The sequence below is a fragment of the Sesamum indicum genome, unplaced genomic scaffold (assembly GCF_000512975.1).
Source record: "Sesamum indicum cultivar Zhongzhi No. 13 unplaced genomic scaffold, S_indicum_v1.0 scaffold00206, whole genome shotgun sequence".
Taxonomy (NCBI): Eukaryota; Viridiplantae; Streptophyta; class Magnoliopsida; order Lamiales; family Pedaliaceae; genus Sesamum; species Sesamum indicum.
Genome location: NW_011628100.1, coordinates 119546 through 134044, shown reverse-complemented (window position 1 = coordinate 134044; position 14499 = coordinate 119546). Strand labels below are relative to the sequence as shown.

Genomic DNA, 14499 nt, shown 5'->3' with positions numbered 1-14499 from the left:
AGAGATATATCAGTTGAAATAAATGAATAAGTATTACTTTTATAAACTAAAAGATAATTATATTCATATTGAAGAAAACTACTAAGAATGAATTTAAGTATGAGTTTAATAATATATTAACATACTACTCAGATTTTGTTAATAAAGTTTAGGTGAACTATAAAGAAGATAAATTGCAAATTAATTGATGAAAATATAATTAACTTAACAAAGTTCAACTTATAATATACAAAAACTTAATAAATCCACTAAATGTCTAATTAATAAAATTGGGACTTTATGCTAATTGACAATAATTTAAAAGCCTTGTTAATTTTTTTTCAAAGTTTCAGATCCTTTATCATAAATAATACTTAAGAAAAAGCTGATCACTTTCAATCTTACCCAAACAAGGATAACACTTCAACTAAAGTGGTAATTTACACAATAGTAGGAGGCTCGAGTGCAGGTGATTCCCAAAGAGCAAGAAAGAGTTATGAGAGGGCCACGGGGTCGAATACGAGGCGTGAGTTTGTACTGAATGTAAATGAGGAAGAGGAAATCTCCTTCAGCAGCATGGATAAGCCTAAGGACGTAGGATCGCCAAATGATCCAATGGTCATTAAGATGGATATAACAAATTTCATTGTTCACAAAGTACTGGGAGATAGCAGGAGCTCAACGGACATTATCTCAAGGATGTGATAGATAAGATGGGGCTCGAAAATGCTAAACTTGAGCCTGTAAGGACCCCACTTGTGGGATTTGAGGGCAGCGAGGTCGCATCATTGGGCATGATAGAATTGCCCGTCTCCATACGGGTCGAACCTCGATGTCGGACTCTAATGGTTAAATTCTTGGTGGTGGACACCCCATTTGCTTATAATGTGATATTGAGAAGATCGGGATTGAATTCTTTTAAAGCAGTTGTTTCAACGTATCACATGAAGATGACGTGTCCGACAAAAAAATGGGGCGGGTGAAGTGTCATGCGATCAAAAGGAAGCACGGAAATGCTACAATCTATCAGTGAAAAGGGGATCAAAGGGGAAGAAGAGGAAGGATGAGGAGAGTCCCGAGTCTCGACCTTATGAAGCCTATCGTATGAAGCCTATTGAGTACAAGTTGGTAGAGCTCGTTCAAGGAGATCCCAGTAGAACCATACGAATAAGGTCATGCATGGGAGGATTGGAAACTTCCATGATCAAAGTCTTAAGAGAGAATGTGGATATGTTCGCTTGGAGTCCCTTGGACTTTAGAGGTATCGACCTGAAGTTAATCGTGCACAGGCTTAATGTGGATCTGACAGTGCGACTGGTGCAACCAAAAAAGAGGTCATTTGGGACGGAAAAGAGTCGGACTATTCGAGCAGGAGGTGAGCAAACTGCTGAAGGCAGGTATGTATCCGAGATTCAATACACAGATTGGCTCTCGAATGTTGTAGTTGTTCCAAAAGCATTCGAAAAATGGCGTATGTGCACGGGCCCCAAGGACCGTTATCCTTTACCCAGGATTGACATAATGGTCGACTCTACTACTGGATATGAAATGTTTTCGATGATGGATGCTTATCAGGGGTACCACAAGATCTACATGGGAAACGAAGATCGCGATAAAACTTCTTTTATTACTGATGGCGGTATTTATTGTTATAATGTGATGCCATTTGGTTTGAAAATTGTAGGGGCTACTTATCAGCGATTGGTGAACAAGATGTTTCACGATCTCATAGACAAAACGATGGAAGTCTACGTGGACGATATGCTGGTGAAGAGCAAGAGATCGGACAGTTACCTCGAACATCTTAAGCGGAGGTTCACAATAATGAGATCGTATGGTATGAAGTTGAACCCAGACAAATGCACATCTCGAGTAAGAGGCAAAAAATTTCTGGGATATATGGTCAATGAACGCGGAATCGAAGTAACCCAGAAAAGATCGAGGCCATCATGAAATTGCGATCGCCGACCATGATCAAGGAGGTGCAAAATGTTGCAGGGGGCCGAGACGAGGTACTCTGAAATGGAAAATTGGCACTAGCGTTGGTCGTGATAGCGACAAAACTATGCCCTTATTTTTAGTCCCATAGAATAATTGTGCTTACGAATCATCCGTTGAAGCATGTAATGTCGCGACCTGAGGTATTAGGAAGATTGATAAAATGGACCGTAGAATTAGAGGAGTACGGCATTGATTACCAGACAAGATCCGCACAAAAAGCACAGATTTTGGCAGACTTCATGATCAAATTAGTTGGAGAACAGAATCAAAAGTGGATGCTGCATGTTGATGGTTCCTCTAATCTTACCAATGGAGGGGCGGGAATTTGGATTCAGGGACCTGAGGGGGTTGAGATCGAAGTGGCAGCAAGATTATCCTTCCCTGTCACCAATAATGAAGCCGAGTATGAGGACCTGATTTTAGGATTGCAGTTGGCGCATGAAGTAGGAGCTAGAAAATTGGAAGTCTTTACAGGCTCACAATTGGTCGCACTGCAGATGAAAGGAATGTACGAGACGCGAGATAGAATAAAGACCTCATACAGGGAGATCCCAAAAACGTGGATGGATAAGTTTGATAGTTGCGCAATTCAACAAGTCCCATGCACTGAAAATGATAAAGAAAATGCACTGTCTAAATTTAGAGCAGCGATGCCAGGCATAAAGGATCACAAAATCACAATGATAGTACGAGAGAAGGCGGTGATGACGGAGGGGCTAAAAGTTGAAGTGGTATCTGAATCCAAGTCTTGGAAGGACGAGATCATAAAGTATCGCGAAGAGGGCATTTTACCTGATGATCCCATTCGAGCAAGAAGATTGAAATTCCAAGCTACACGCTTTACGATCGTATCTGGCTAGTTATATAAGAGAACGGTAGATGGACCATTGCTGAAATGTTTAAACGAAGAAAGGGCTAAATATGTGATGAAAGGGCGAGATTGCTAGCCCAAAAGATCGCTAGACAGGGTTATTTTTGGCTCACAATGATGAAAGATGCAAGCGAGTTCGTGAAGAAATGTGATAGCTGTTAAAGGTATGCATCCTTCATACATCAGTGCGTGACCCCAATGGAACTGATCAAGATAGCTTGCCCTTTCAATCAGTGGGGAATACACATAGTGGGACCATTTCCCCCAGCTCAAGCTCAGAAAAAGTTCATCATTTTAGCAGTAGAATATTTTTCGAAGTGGGTGGAAGCTGAAGCTGTGGCCATGATTATGGAGAAAGAGACGATCAACTTTATCAGGAATAACATTATTTGCAGCTTCGGGACATCACGTATATTGATCTCAGATAACGGTACTCAGTTCCAAGAAAAAAAGATCACAGAATGGTGCAAGGAGTTGAAGATCAAGCAACATTTTATAGCCGTGGCCAATCCACAAGCAAATGGGCAAAACAGAAGTCACTAACAGGACCATCTTGCAATACTTGAAGATGCGGCACGAACCGAAAGGATCATGGGTCGAAGAGTTACCGGGAGTTCTCTAGGCCTATCGCACCACCCCACGAATTGCAACAGGTGAGACCCCATTTTGTTTGGTTTATGGAACTGATGCCAATATTCCTGCCAAAATAGGGGAGGAGTCTCAACGGATCATGATGTACAATCCGAAACCCAATCAAAGCGAATGAAGCTTCGATCTAACTAAAATTGAAGAGAAGAGAGAGACAGCATACGCGAGAATCTTACATCACAAGGGATGATGATGAGAAATCATGATCGAGAGACCGAGGCAGTTACAGGTAGGTGATCTAGTGTCAAGAAGGGTGAAGCATATCGTCATGTCGGAAAACTTGATCCATCATGGGAAGGACCATATAAATTGGTCGAGATCAAAAAGAAAGGAACCTATAAGCTGCACGATATGCATGAACAAAACTTACCGCGACCATGGAATGTTCAAAACTTGAAGAAATTCTACACCTGATCCACGATGATCTCCCTGGTGCCTGAAAAAAGCCATCAACTTGTACATAGGATCTGTAAAAGATCATTTCTTTTGTGCCTGAAAAAGGCCATCAACTTGTACATGGGATCTAAAAACGATCGTTTCTTTTGAGCCTGAAAAAGGCCATGTTTTTATGCAAGATTCACGAAAGGATAATTTTGTGCCTGAGAAAGGCCGACCATTTAGTTCTAGAGACGACCTCGATCTTACTTCAACTTTTACTTTAATTCTAATGAACCAAGGATCCAATTTATGCAATTTGAAAAAGATGCACTATATCATGCGATCTAAAAAAGATGCACTTTCTGTGCAATTTGAAAAAGATGCACCATATCTTGCGATCTGAAAAAGACGCACTTTCTGTGTAATCTGAAAAAGATGCGCCATATCATGCGATCTGAAAAAGACGCACTTTGTGTGCGATCTGAAAAAGACGCACTTTGTGTGCAATCTAAAAAAGATGCACCATAGCCTGCGATCTGAAAAAGACGTAATTCTTTTAATGTCATCTGAAAAAGAGGCATCATCTCTTGCGATCTGAAAGGGATGCATTTTTCTATTTCATCAGAGATTACATCATAATATAAATTCAAATCAAACAAAGAAATACATTGCACAAATAGAGTTTAGTGACGGCAGGAGAAGTTCAAATCTTAAAAAATAAGTTCTAATCAAGCCTTATGGGATCAACCTCACAAAAAACATGAAAGAATCTGGTCCCAACTTTAAAGGCTCAATTTTGTCCAACAACGTCAAGAACTCATCATGTCCAGGAGCAGGCTCGTCGGGGTAGGGCTGCAATTGTCCGTCTAGCATGGGGTTCAAGCGCTCTTGATCAAAATTTTCACAGAACCCCCCAAAGAGAATTGAGTTGCGCCTTACATGTACAGAAGCCTTTATTGAAGAACTCGACGGCTTTTATCTCAACGGTAACTTGAAAAGAGGACGACTTCACGAAGTCGTGAGCTGTCGGCAAATGTGAGCTGGAGAGTAGTTTCTGGTGTTCCTTTAAAGTAATGCAATCAACCTTTCCTTCTTCTACGCCTTCAGAGTGACAAGCTTGGAAACCCTCCTTCTGATCTTCAACATGGCCGACCTCGCGATCAGCTGCAAAGCCTTCCTTTTTGCCTTCAGCAAACGCGTCCTCCTTGGCCTTGGAAGCTTCAGCAGCGTAGGCTGAAAGTTCATTTTTGAGGTCTTGCACCTCTGCGACCAGAGCCTTCTCGCGTTTTTCTCTTTCAGCTCATTGAGCTAGCAGGTCCCTCACCTTCTTCTCCGCGATCATATGATTCCGACGATAACTTGTGTACTTCAGAGCCATGTTGTGGTAGAAAGCAACAGTCTACAAGATTGAAATACAAGATGAGAATGTAAATTTGAAATTAAGCAAAATCAAGGGGGGAGATTTCAATCACCTGCAATAAAGAATGAGCAGCATGCTCTTCTAACCGAGTATGCGGGTTCATTAATAGAGAAGCCTGATCGCGGGGGAGGATGCAATTGCTAAATAGTTCCCAGGAGTCTTGTCCAGGTCTACCGTACAACACAGAACTGCTCGATGATATATTCCAGCTCAGCACAAAACGCTCGTCCTTTAGCTCAAAGTGAGATGATGTTTGCTCTTCAATTCTTTTCGAGCCTCTTTCCACCAGGCAGTAACTTCTTTAAGCATCTGGAAATTTACTTGCTCTTCGGCTTGGTAAACAGCTTCTTTGGCCATCCTGCTCTAAAATCAAGATTTACTGCTCTTACTCGATTTGGATGACTTTGATGATTTCGAATACTTGGATGATTCGGATTGGTGTTTGACATTTTACCCTTATGCTTATGATGGTCCCTCTTGCGCTTTTTTGAACTAGTACCTTCATCAGCTTCATTGGCTCCATTTGCGCCAACCTCTTCCTCAGGTCCCAAATCCTCAGATGCCCTCGAGGGAGAGTTTTGCTCATTAGGAATGGGTGAAGGGAGGGTCTCTTCATTATCAACTAGAATGGGCTCAGGATTGCTGGGGCTCATGGAGTGCGATCCACGAGCAGGTGATGGGGTCTGTATTTGCAGGGTAGCGACCCGCTGAGCCTCATGTTTGTTCTGCAAGGCTTTAAGTCGCAACGCGATCCTTGAATTCATAACTATTTTGTCTGCAAGAAAGAGTAAAATGTGAACAAAATTACGAGTAAGATGAGAATGGAATATGCTACTCAGAAGGACAGCAAGATCACCAAATGAATTCTTGACGTGGAGGGGTGCTGGAGAAAGACGATTGAGCCATAGCACCTCTTCTATTAGAAGTCTCTTCGGATCGTACCGATAGGCGGTATGGCCATTGATTTGGTCGCCTTCCAGCCCCCCTCCACTCCTTTTGGGTATAGGTTTGTACTTAGTCCACTCCAAACGAAAATGCCATACTTGACTAGCGGGAGGAAGAATAAATATATATTTCTTTTGCCTAGGCCCAAGATTAGATTTCAAGGTTTTAAGGTATCTACAGTCTTTCTTAGTAGATAAATAAAAGAAACCTCTATCTCCCGATCTTTTAGTAGTAAATGCATACAACGACAAGAAATTGTCAACACTGGGTGCGAGGCGTAAAGCCTTCATTATTATGATGAAAAGAATTATGTGGCTAAAAGAGTTAGGAGATAATTGCATAGGACTAAGGAGTAATTGGTGAAGAATGGAGGCTACCGGAGGAGCTAAAGGAAGTCTCAGACCCGTGTCAAAATGCTGAAGGAAAAAAGCACAAAAACCTGACAGAGGTCGATGCATTCGGTCGAAAGACCTAGGAACCATAATCTCGTAATCGTGGGGTATGAAGTATCGTTCTCTAATCTTATGGATAGGAAGTTTGACAACACTAACTATTACCTCCCAAGGATTTCTATTCATTCTATTCTGAAAATTTTCAAAGGTCAAAGTACCAGCAGGATCACATGGGATATGTTTCATTTTCGGATTTCATAGATTTAGAGGGTTTCTTGGCTACTATGGGAGAACTAGGTGCAACTACAGGTATATTGGGGTCGTCAGACCTTGGGAAAGTTGCCGAAGACCCCTAGCCAGAGTTCGAACTCGAACCAGAATTTGAACTAAAGCTGGAAGACATCGTACCTTGAGAACGAGATGGCTCGAGAAGATGCTGGTCGAGATCGAGCTCTTGACAGCGAGGTCGAACACTTAAGAGTAGGTAAGAATGAAATTTGAATTACTTGAGTATTTATAAGGTTGGAAAGGCGCACTGCCTATTGGGGACCAAGATGAAGACACGTGGAGGTGGCTTTGACATGATCCGCAGATGCAACTGTTCTACTTCTTCAAAGAGCAATAATTGAACTTTGAATAAGTGGGGGAGTAATGGTGGGTGAAACCCACTTTTTACACGGAATACAAAAAATAAAATAATAAAGGGTAATTCAATCATTGCATCAGTTTAGACCCGCGCACTCTTAGCAAGCGAGTCGGATAAGCCCCGACCCAGATTCGGACCCGATACGAAGACCCCGGCACAAGAGCTGTCCAATCAAAGGCGATTGATAATAAGATGCTGACATGTGGCCCATATAACAGTATCCACATGGACCCTATAAATAGCCCAAGATGCCCTATTTCGAGGTAACTGAAACATCACTTTTTCGACCTATTTTCTCCTAATCGCAGAATTTTACCTCGATCACTACTAAATTGAGCGTCGGATGGTTGTTGTCTGCGACACACCCAATGAGTTTCACGTTCGTGTTTCATTCTCAAGAACCCAATACTTGATCTTGGTAGAGTTAGCGTTTAACCGATAGGTCAACCCTTGAGGTCACAGAATTCGAGCAAGATCACAGGTGCATTATGAAAAAGCAATATTGCATTTTCCAAGATTTGGCCGTACATGAAGTGGGATGCACATCATTGATAACTGCATCGCCCACATCGGTGGAGATCAAAGAGTTAAACTTCTCAATCACATAGCTGATGTATTGGACTTTCTCTCATATGATCCATTCAGGTAATAATTAAGTGCATATTGTAGTTTTAATTTCTTGGAGTTTTTCATTTTTAACTCATAATGAATGATATATATCTGATGGGGCTAATTGTTTTCAGGAACTACATTTTACAAAATGTCCTAGGCCTCAGAAATGGGGGCACTACGAATAAAATAACGGATTGCCTGAAATATTAATTTATACGACTGGCGGTGAGAAAAGAAAGAAGCCTTGTGGTAGAGAAATGCATGGAAACTTCGAAGAATGGGGTTATTAGAGTGGCTGCAGAGATAGTAAACTGTCCGGGAGCAGCTTTTCGACATGCTCGAATTAGTTAGGAAATTATGTGATTCAAGCAGCATTAAAGAAGACTAAGGTTGATTCTTTGTATTTAAGTTTCTAGATATATATACCACCTAAGTCTTTTGTTGCAATAACTTACAAGTTTGGTTTATGTGATTTTACGAACGTGGTTTCAAAATCTTTTATGACGCTATTGTGAGATGTTTGGAGCCTCATCGCAGAGCACTTCGTCGAACTGCAGGTGGAAAGAATGTGCTGAGTATTGTGGAAGCTGATTAGTGATAAGATCAACTCAACTGTCAATCAATCTATTTTGTGTAAATGGAACAAATGTTATGTTTTCGTAGAACAATGAGAGTGTGTGTATCGCTCTGTTAATAAAGTTGATAATTCTTTTGTTCTTTTCTGTATTCGATAATAATGATCGTTTGATTAAACATTGTCAATAAAAATACTCACTTTGATGCGATTATTGAAGTATGTGATTCGACTATAAATACTCCATTCTGTATTCAGCTAGTATGATCTTTCCTCAAAATGGATTGTGCTAAACCTCTGGAAAATCCTTCAGTTGCCGAGGAAAATATGGATGAGATACATAACTCTGTACAAAAAGACAACAAATTTTTGTAGCATATGAATAGAACCGCACTAATTCTCCAGAAATTCCATATGACTCCAACAATGTTTTCCTTGGTTCACGAAGGGAAAAACATGAGTTGCAGCAAACATTATGTACAATAAAGAAATTCATAAACTTACAGGACTAATTAGTTAATGAACATACTTACAAAATAAAATCTAATAGAGGATAAAATTAAAGGACGAAAAAAATAATTTTCTCATGATATTTATTCACTTACTAATTTACAAATAATCAAATTTATAAACTTTCTAATTAAACATTAAATTGGATAGGATAAAGTATATTTAACAAATGTACTAACCAAATAATATAATTGTATAGAGTAATTAATAAATTTAAATCAAATTTTGTACCTCAGTCTTATCTTTCCGAGAGAGTGTGTTTGTGTAACTAATGGGATACGTATGTGTGCTTCTGTGTGCATGGTGATTGTTTAATTAATATACTTAACTTTTATATAGGGTTAAATTCATTTTGACCCCCTGTGATATACAAAAATATCAAAAATCCCCATATGAAACTTTTAATATAAAAAATCATCCCTATGTTAAGAATAAATATAAAAATCTTCTGACTTTGCAGGAACTAATATTTTTGGTTTATTTGGTTTTAGGATCGTGGTTTCAATAGTCTTTATAATGCAATTATGAGACGGTTGGAGACTTGTTGTAGAGCATCACTTGGTCGAACTGCAGGGCGAAATAAGATCAACTCAAGATGCATATATAAGTGATCAGTCTATTTTATATGGATGGAGTGTTATCTTTTTGTAGAAATTTTTACCAAATAGAGCAACATAATTATGTACACAAAATGGCTAAATATAAGTACCAACTTCATTAAAATTTAGAACTAGAATTCCCACAAAAGTTTTCGTCCACAAGTTTTCTGGTTTGACTTCTGCCAAAGTAGAGCACATCATGTACATAAATCCACAATGTTTGCAATTTGGTTAAATAAATCATAAAACAAGCAGCTCTCTTGCTTTACAAAATGTCGGAGTCAACACATTCATGTTGGCGGCTATTCAAAACGAAAAATCACATCCTATGCCAAAAGAAATGACCTATTTGATAACTTAAACAAAACTGGTCAACCTTCTACTTTATCTTCGTGTGCTATTATAAATTATAATACATTATTCAATATATTGAGAATATTGTAAATTCTAATTATATTAAATAATAATCATACATTTTTCACCAACCTTTTAATATTCTATCTATATTAAAACTCAAACATCTGTTCTAGTTTCTTCTAAATAACTAGACATTCTAGCTTTGTAGGTATATACCAATTTATCAATTAACTCATAACAATTTATTTTGCAAAGTCCCTCATATTTTTATGACTATCATTAGCTAAAAAAATCTCATATTCTTTTATAACAAATATAATATTTCTCAAATAAGATTTTCTAATACTTTTTAAAGGAAAAATTATTTGTTTAGTCTTTTAAGTTCGTATGTTATTAACTTTAGTCCTTTAAAATTACTCGTTTTAGTTTTAGTTAGTTAATTTTAAAAATTGCTTAATTTTAGTCATTTAGCCTAATTTCGAACGATTTCACCACTACACAGCTTTTCAAGAATAATTTTAGTCCATATATAAATATCTGTTCATTTTGCATCTCTTAACTAATGCTCTCCCAAAATGGTATAAGAGTCTAGATTTTTAAAAAAAGTTATTTGTTTATATTGCACTTAGATCATTAGAATAGACTATTAGCCTTTATTATTAAAAGAGTCATAAATTAGGATAAATTAAGGACAAAATCTATGCAAAATTTGTAGATATATGACTAAATTTGTAGATACAAAAGACAGTTCAAGACTGTGGACAAAGGTTAATCCATATACCTTTCAAAATAGAATAATTGAGCCAGAAGGTGGACGAGGTGCTTAAGATTCTTCCCGATCTATACAAGGATCTTACAGATCTGAAGGTAGACATTGCAGATTTGAAGAAAAACCAAAGAGAGAACCCTGAGCCATCTAAATCCAGACAAGAGTGAATCAGGGACGCCCTCGGAACAGTACCTATTCTACACTAGAAGGGGAAGGCCATGGAGATTTCAAAGCCAAAGTCCAGAGAAGATCTGATTACCTCATCTATCAAAACTATAAAATAATGGAGGTAATAAGAGCAAATCTAATCAGATCTACAAGAATTGGCGGAATCCTTTTTGCAACTCGGGATTGTGGATTTAGTTAATATCCAAACCAATGAAATCATTCTAGTACTACCACCGGCAGAGGGAAGTACATGTTCTAATGATCCTGCACAGGATCAATCGATGAGAGAAAGTGCGAATTTCCACACTAATGCCACTCCAATATTTATGGAAACCAGGCTAAAGGAAAATCCAGGAAGAAATGCAAAGAGAATGCCTGAAAATCCACCTTGGGCAAGGACCATGCTCCAACCCTCACATCCATACGGCGCTATACTTAACCTGGATATTATTGATTTTCAAAATACCGAGAAGTTGATAGACGGATGAGTTGCAGCCATCAAGATAGCAGTAACTACCCTAGAGCTCGACAAGAAAAACTTCATAAAACTTCGTTGAGTTGAGCTTGGAGGGATTTGTAAAGATCAGATGGGACAATACCCTAGAAGATACAAAAGCCAGTATCCTTGCCGGAGATTCGAAAGGCCCGATAGTAGACCGGCTAGGAAGGTTTATCAAGAAACACTTCATCGGATATGGATACCTCGAAGGAAGTAGAGCAGAAAAAGCTAGAGAATATGCACAGGCTCTCTTCAGCCTTGAATTAAGAAGTATCTACGCAGCAGATGAATATATATATTGGTTCCGCAAGTATTTCTTCCAAAGTGGAGTAGCAACAGAAGTAGCACCTCCAATGTTCTTCGCAAAGATATGCAGTCCATGGAGGGAAATGTTGATCCAGTCATACAAAGTACCTGAAGGACAACTAGATTCAGTGGCGCGAATAATGTCTTTCCTTAAAGACAAACTGAAGAATTGGTGTTATCAAGCATTCATCCAGAAGAACATGAAAAGTCTGAGAGGTAAATCAAACAAACTCCTCTCTATTGTGAACAATGATTTTTCAACTATTATAGGAGAATCAAGTGAGCCAAGGAAAAGGAGGAAGCATAGTAGTGACTCCTACCCTAGGAGTTCTAGAAGATACTTTCCCGACGGAGAACATGGTGGTCCAAGTCCAAAGCAAGAACATACAAATCTGGACAGAGAACAGGACCAACAAAGGCTTCATCCCAAAGATCTAGACTAACAGATGCAAGATCCACCGAAAGAACCCCTACAAGAAGAACTTTTAGACGAGCCCATACCCGAGTCAATGAAAGTTTCAAAGACTGCAATTGCTAGACCTGCGGAGCAAAAGGACATATATCCCCCTACTGCCCGCAGAAACATTTTGAATTATGAATATCTGAAGCCACAGATGACATCCTAGATGTAGTCTACTATGGTGATTTGGCACTCATTTACCAATTCGAACATCTTCTGTCAGACGAAAGCGTTTGTGAAGAAGAGATAGAAATTGATTCGGATGGAACTTCAAATGAGTCAGAATAATTACAACGAATGAGATAGGCTTCAAACTTCTGAAAACCTATCAGGATTATTTTCCAGAATAACGGTGTTCAACAAACTATGGAAAGAATCATGAGACAAGATATCAACTCAGCCCATACAATAGATTTAGAATTAGAGGGATTGGGAAAGTCTTGAACCAGATAGGACTGAATCAAAGAAAGCATCACATAATTTACAAAGTAAGTTCAGGTGAGTTTGCTATACCTATGGAACTTACTGCTAATGTGATGGAGATGCAATTAATTTCTAAAGAAGAGATTCTTAAAGAATTAAGTAAGCTTAGAGAACAAGTAGCTTTTACTATGAAATGGATCCACATAGGAACTATTGAAGTAGTAATAAAAGCAACTTCTAAAGAAGGAATTGATTCAGAAAAACATTTATCGATAGTGCATAGAAGAATCAATAACATACGAGATAGTTGTCTTGGAACAATGATAGGAAATTTGTATGCAGGAAAACTAATGTTTGACATTCATCCTAGGATTGCATACAACCTAGTAGACCAAGATTTCAATAAAGTATTAACCCCTCATCAAGATTTTAAAAGAAAAGATCTAATGAAAGAAGGAAATAGAAAGTATTCTATAATTTATAGAATTGCATATGCCCTTTCCAATACGCATCATTCAAATTTGTTTCTTAGAAAGAGTATATTGAGATTCCTAGAATTTTCAAGCATTTCGCCAAGGTAATGACACCAGATCCTATCAGGATATCTAGAGTAGGTGGTGTTGATATCATCATAAAAGATCATCAGTTTTAGATAGAACACTTAGCTCTGGAATTGAGTTTAGTAGTCGGATGTCCTTTTCGGAAGATAGGATTACAAACTACAAAGGAAAGGAGAAAGAGTTAATTAAGGCTTTTACTCCTCAAGAGATTAGGGTAGATAACGTAAAACTTAGATGCCCTGAAGGATGGAAAGAAATACAAGTAATATTTGACATCACTAAGAAAGAAAATATTTTCCCTTGTGATTACTTATACCATTTGCAGCAACCTGTTGTTGGAAAATATGAAGACATGTTAGAAATAGCAGGCCATGAAATTCTAGTTGCAGTAGTTGCGGGATGAGAAAATGGGTATATAACTTTGAGGTTAAGTTTCCTCAAAGAAAATAAACCATGGGGAACGAAAGGTAGCGGAATGGAATTTAGTCTTGATGGTGTCACCATAAAGATTGAATGACAAGTCCCTTTTTTATATACATGTCTATTGGTATGTTGTATGATCAATATAAGACAGAATATTTAACAGCTTAAATTGATTTAGGATCAGGAATTTTCACGCCAAAGCCTGGAGTTTTCCCTAAAGAAGCAAGGGAAACCTTACCCGTTATTGTAGGAAGGGATTTTTCACAAAAAATCCTGATACTCGATAAGGGAACACGAGAAGTCAAGATTATGATCGGAGGAGCATTTGGAATGCCCTAGTTTAGGATAAAAATACCTCCTATTTACTTTAATGATATAGGTGCCAATATCTTGTTAGGTAACAATTTTATCCAAACATTTGCGAGATATATGCAGGATAATCAAAAAATTCTGTTAATCTTTACTACTAACTGTGGTAGTGAGATACAAGTGTTGCGAAGAGAAAATGCATTGAACAGGATAATGCCAATAAATTTTCGCAGCAAACATGGTGATTTTGATGCTAGATTAACTCATCCAAAATGCAGGATAAGAGAAAATTTGGTAAAGTTCTTTTGTCTTTCAGGCAACAAGGACTCATAGACAGTGATAACTTCTATAAGGAATCCGAGGAGGAAATTATGAACCTTAAAGAAGCACTACTAGAAATGAAATCGTTAGATATTAGTGAGGAAAGCAGGCAATCTCTTGAGAATGTCAAGAGGCTCATTCGGAGGAACTTCAGTGAAAACCCTCTAGCATGGTGGGATAGGAACAAGATCCAAGCTACTCTAAAGCTCAAGGATGAAATGCAAGTACGAGTACATTCGATACAAGCCTATCTAGTTGAACATGACAGACAAGAAAGCTATGCAGATAATTATCAAAGAGCATATTGGCTTTGCACTCATGGAGTCTAG

General features: G+C 38.3%; 1 protein-coding gene across 1 annotated transcript; it reads left to right on the top strand.

Moving 5' to 3' along the window:
• The first annotated feature begins 692 nt into the window (after window positions 1-692).
• LOC105179780 lies at window positions 693-1932 on the top strand. Its single transcript, XM_011103416.1, has 2 exons — window positions 693-866; window positions 982-1932. Exons 1-2 carry the CDS (start codon window positions 693-695, stop codon window positions 1930-1932), a joined length of 1125 nt encoding a protein of 374 aa, XP_011101718.1.
• Window positions 1933-14499: the final 12567 nt, after the last annotated feature.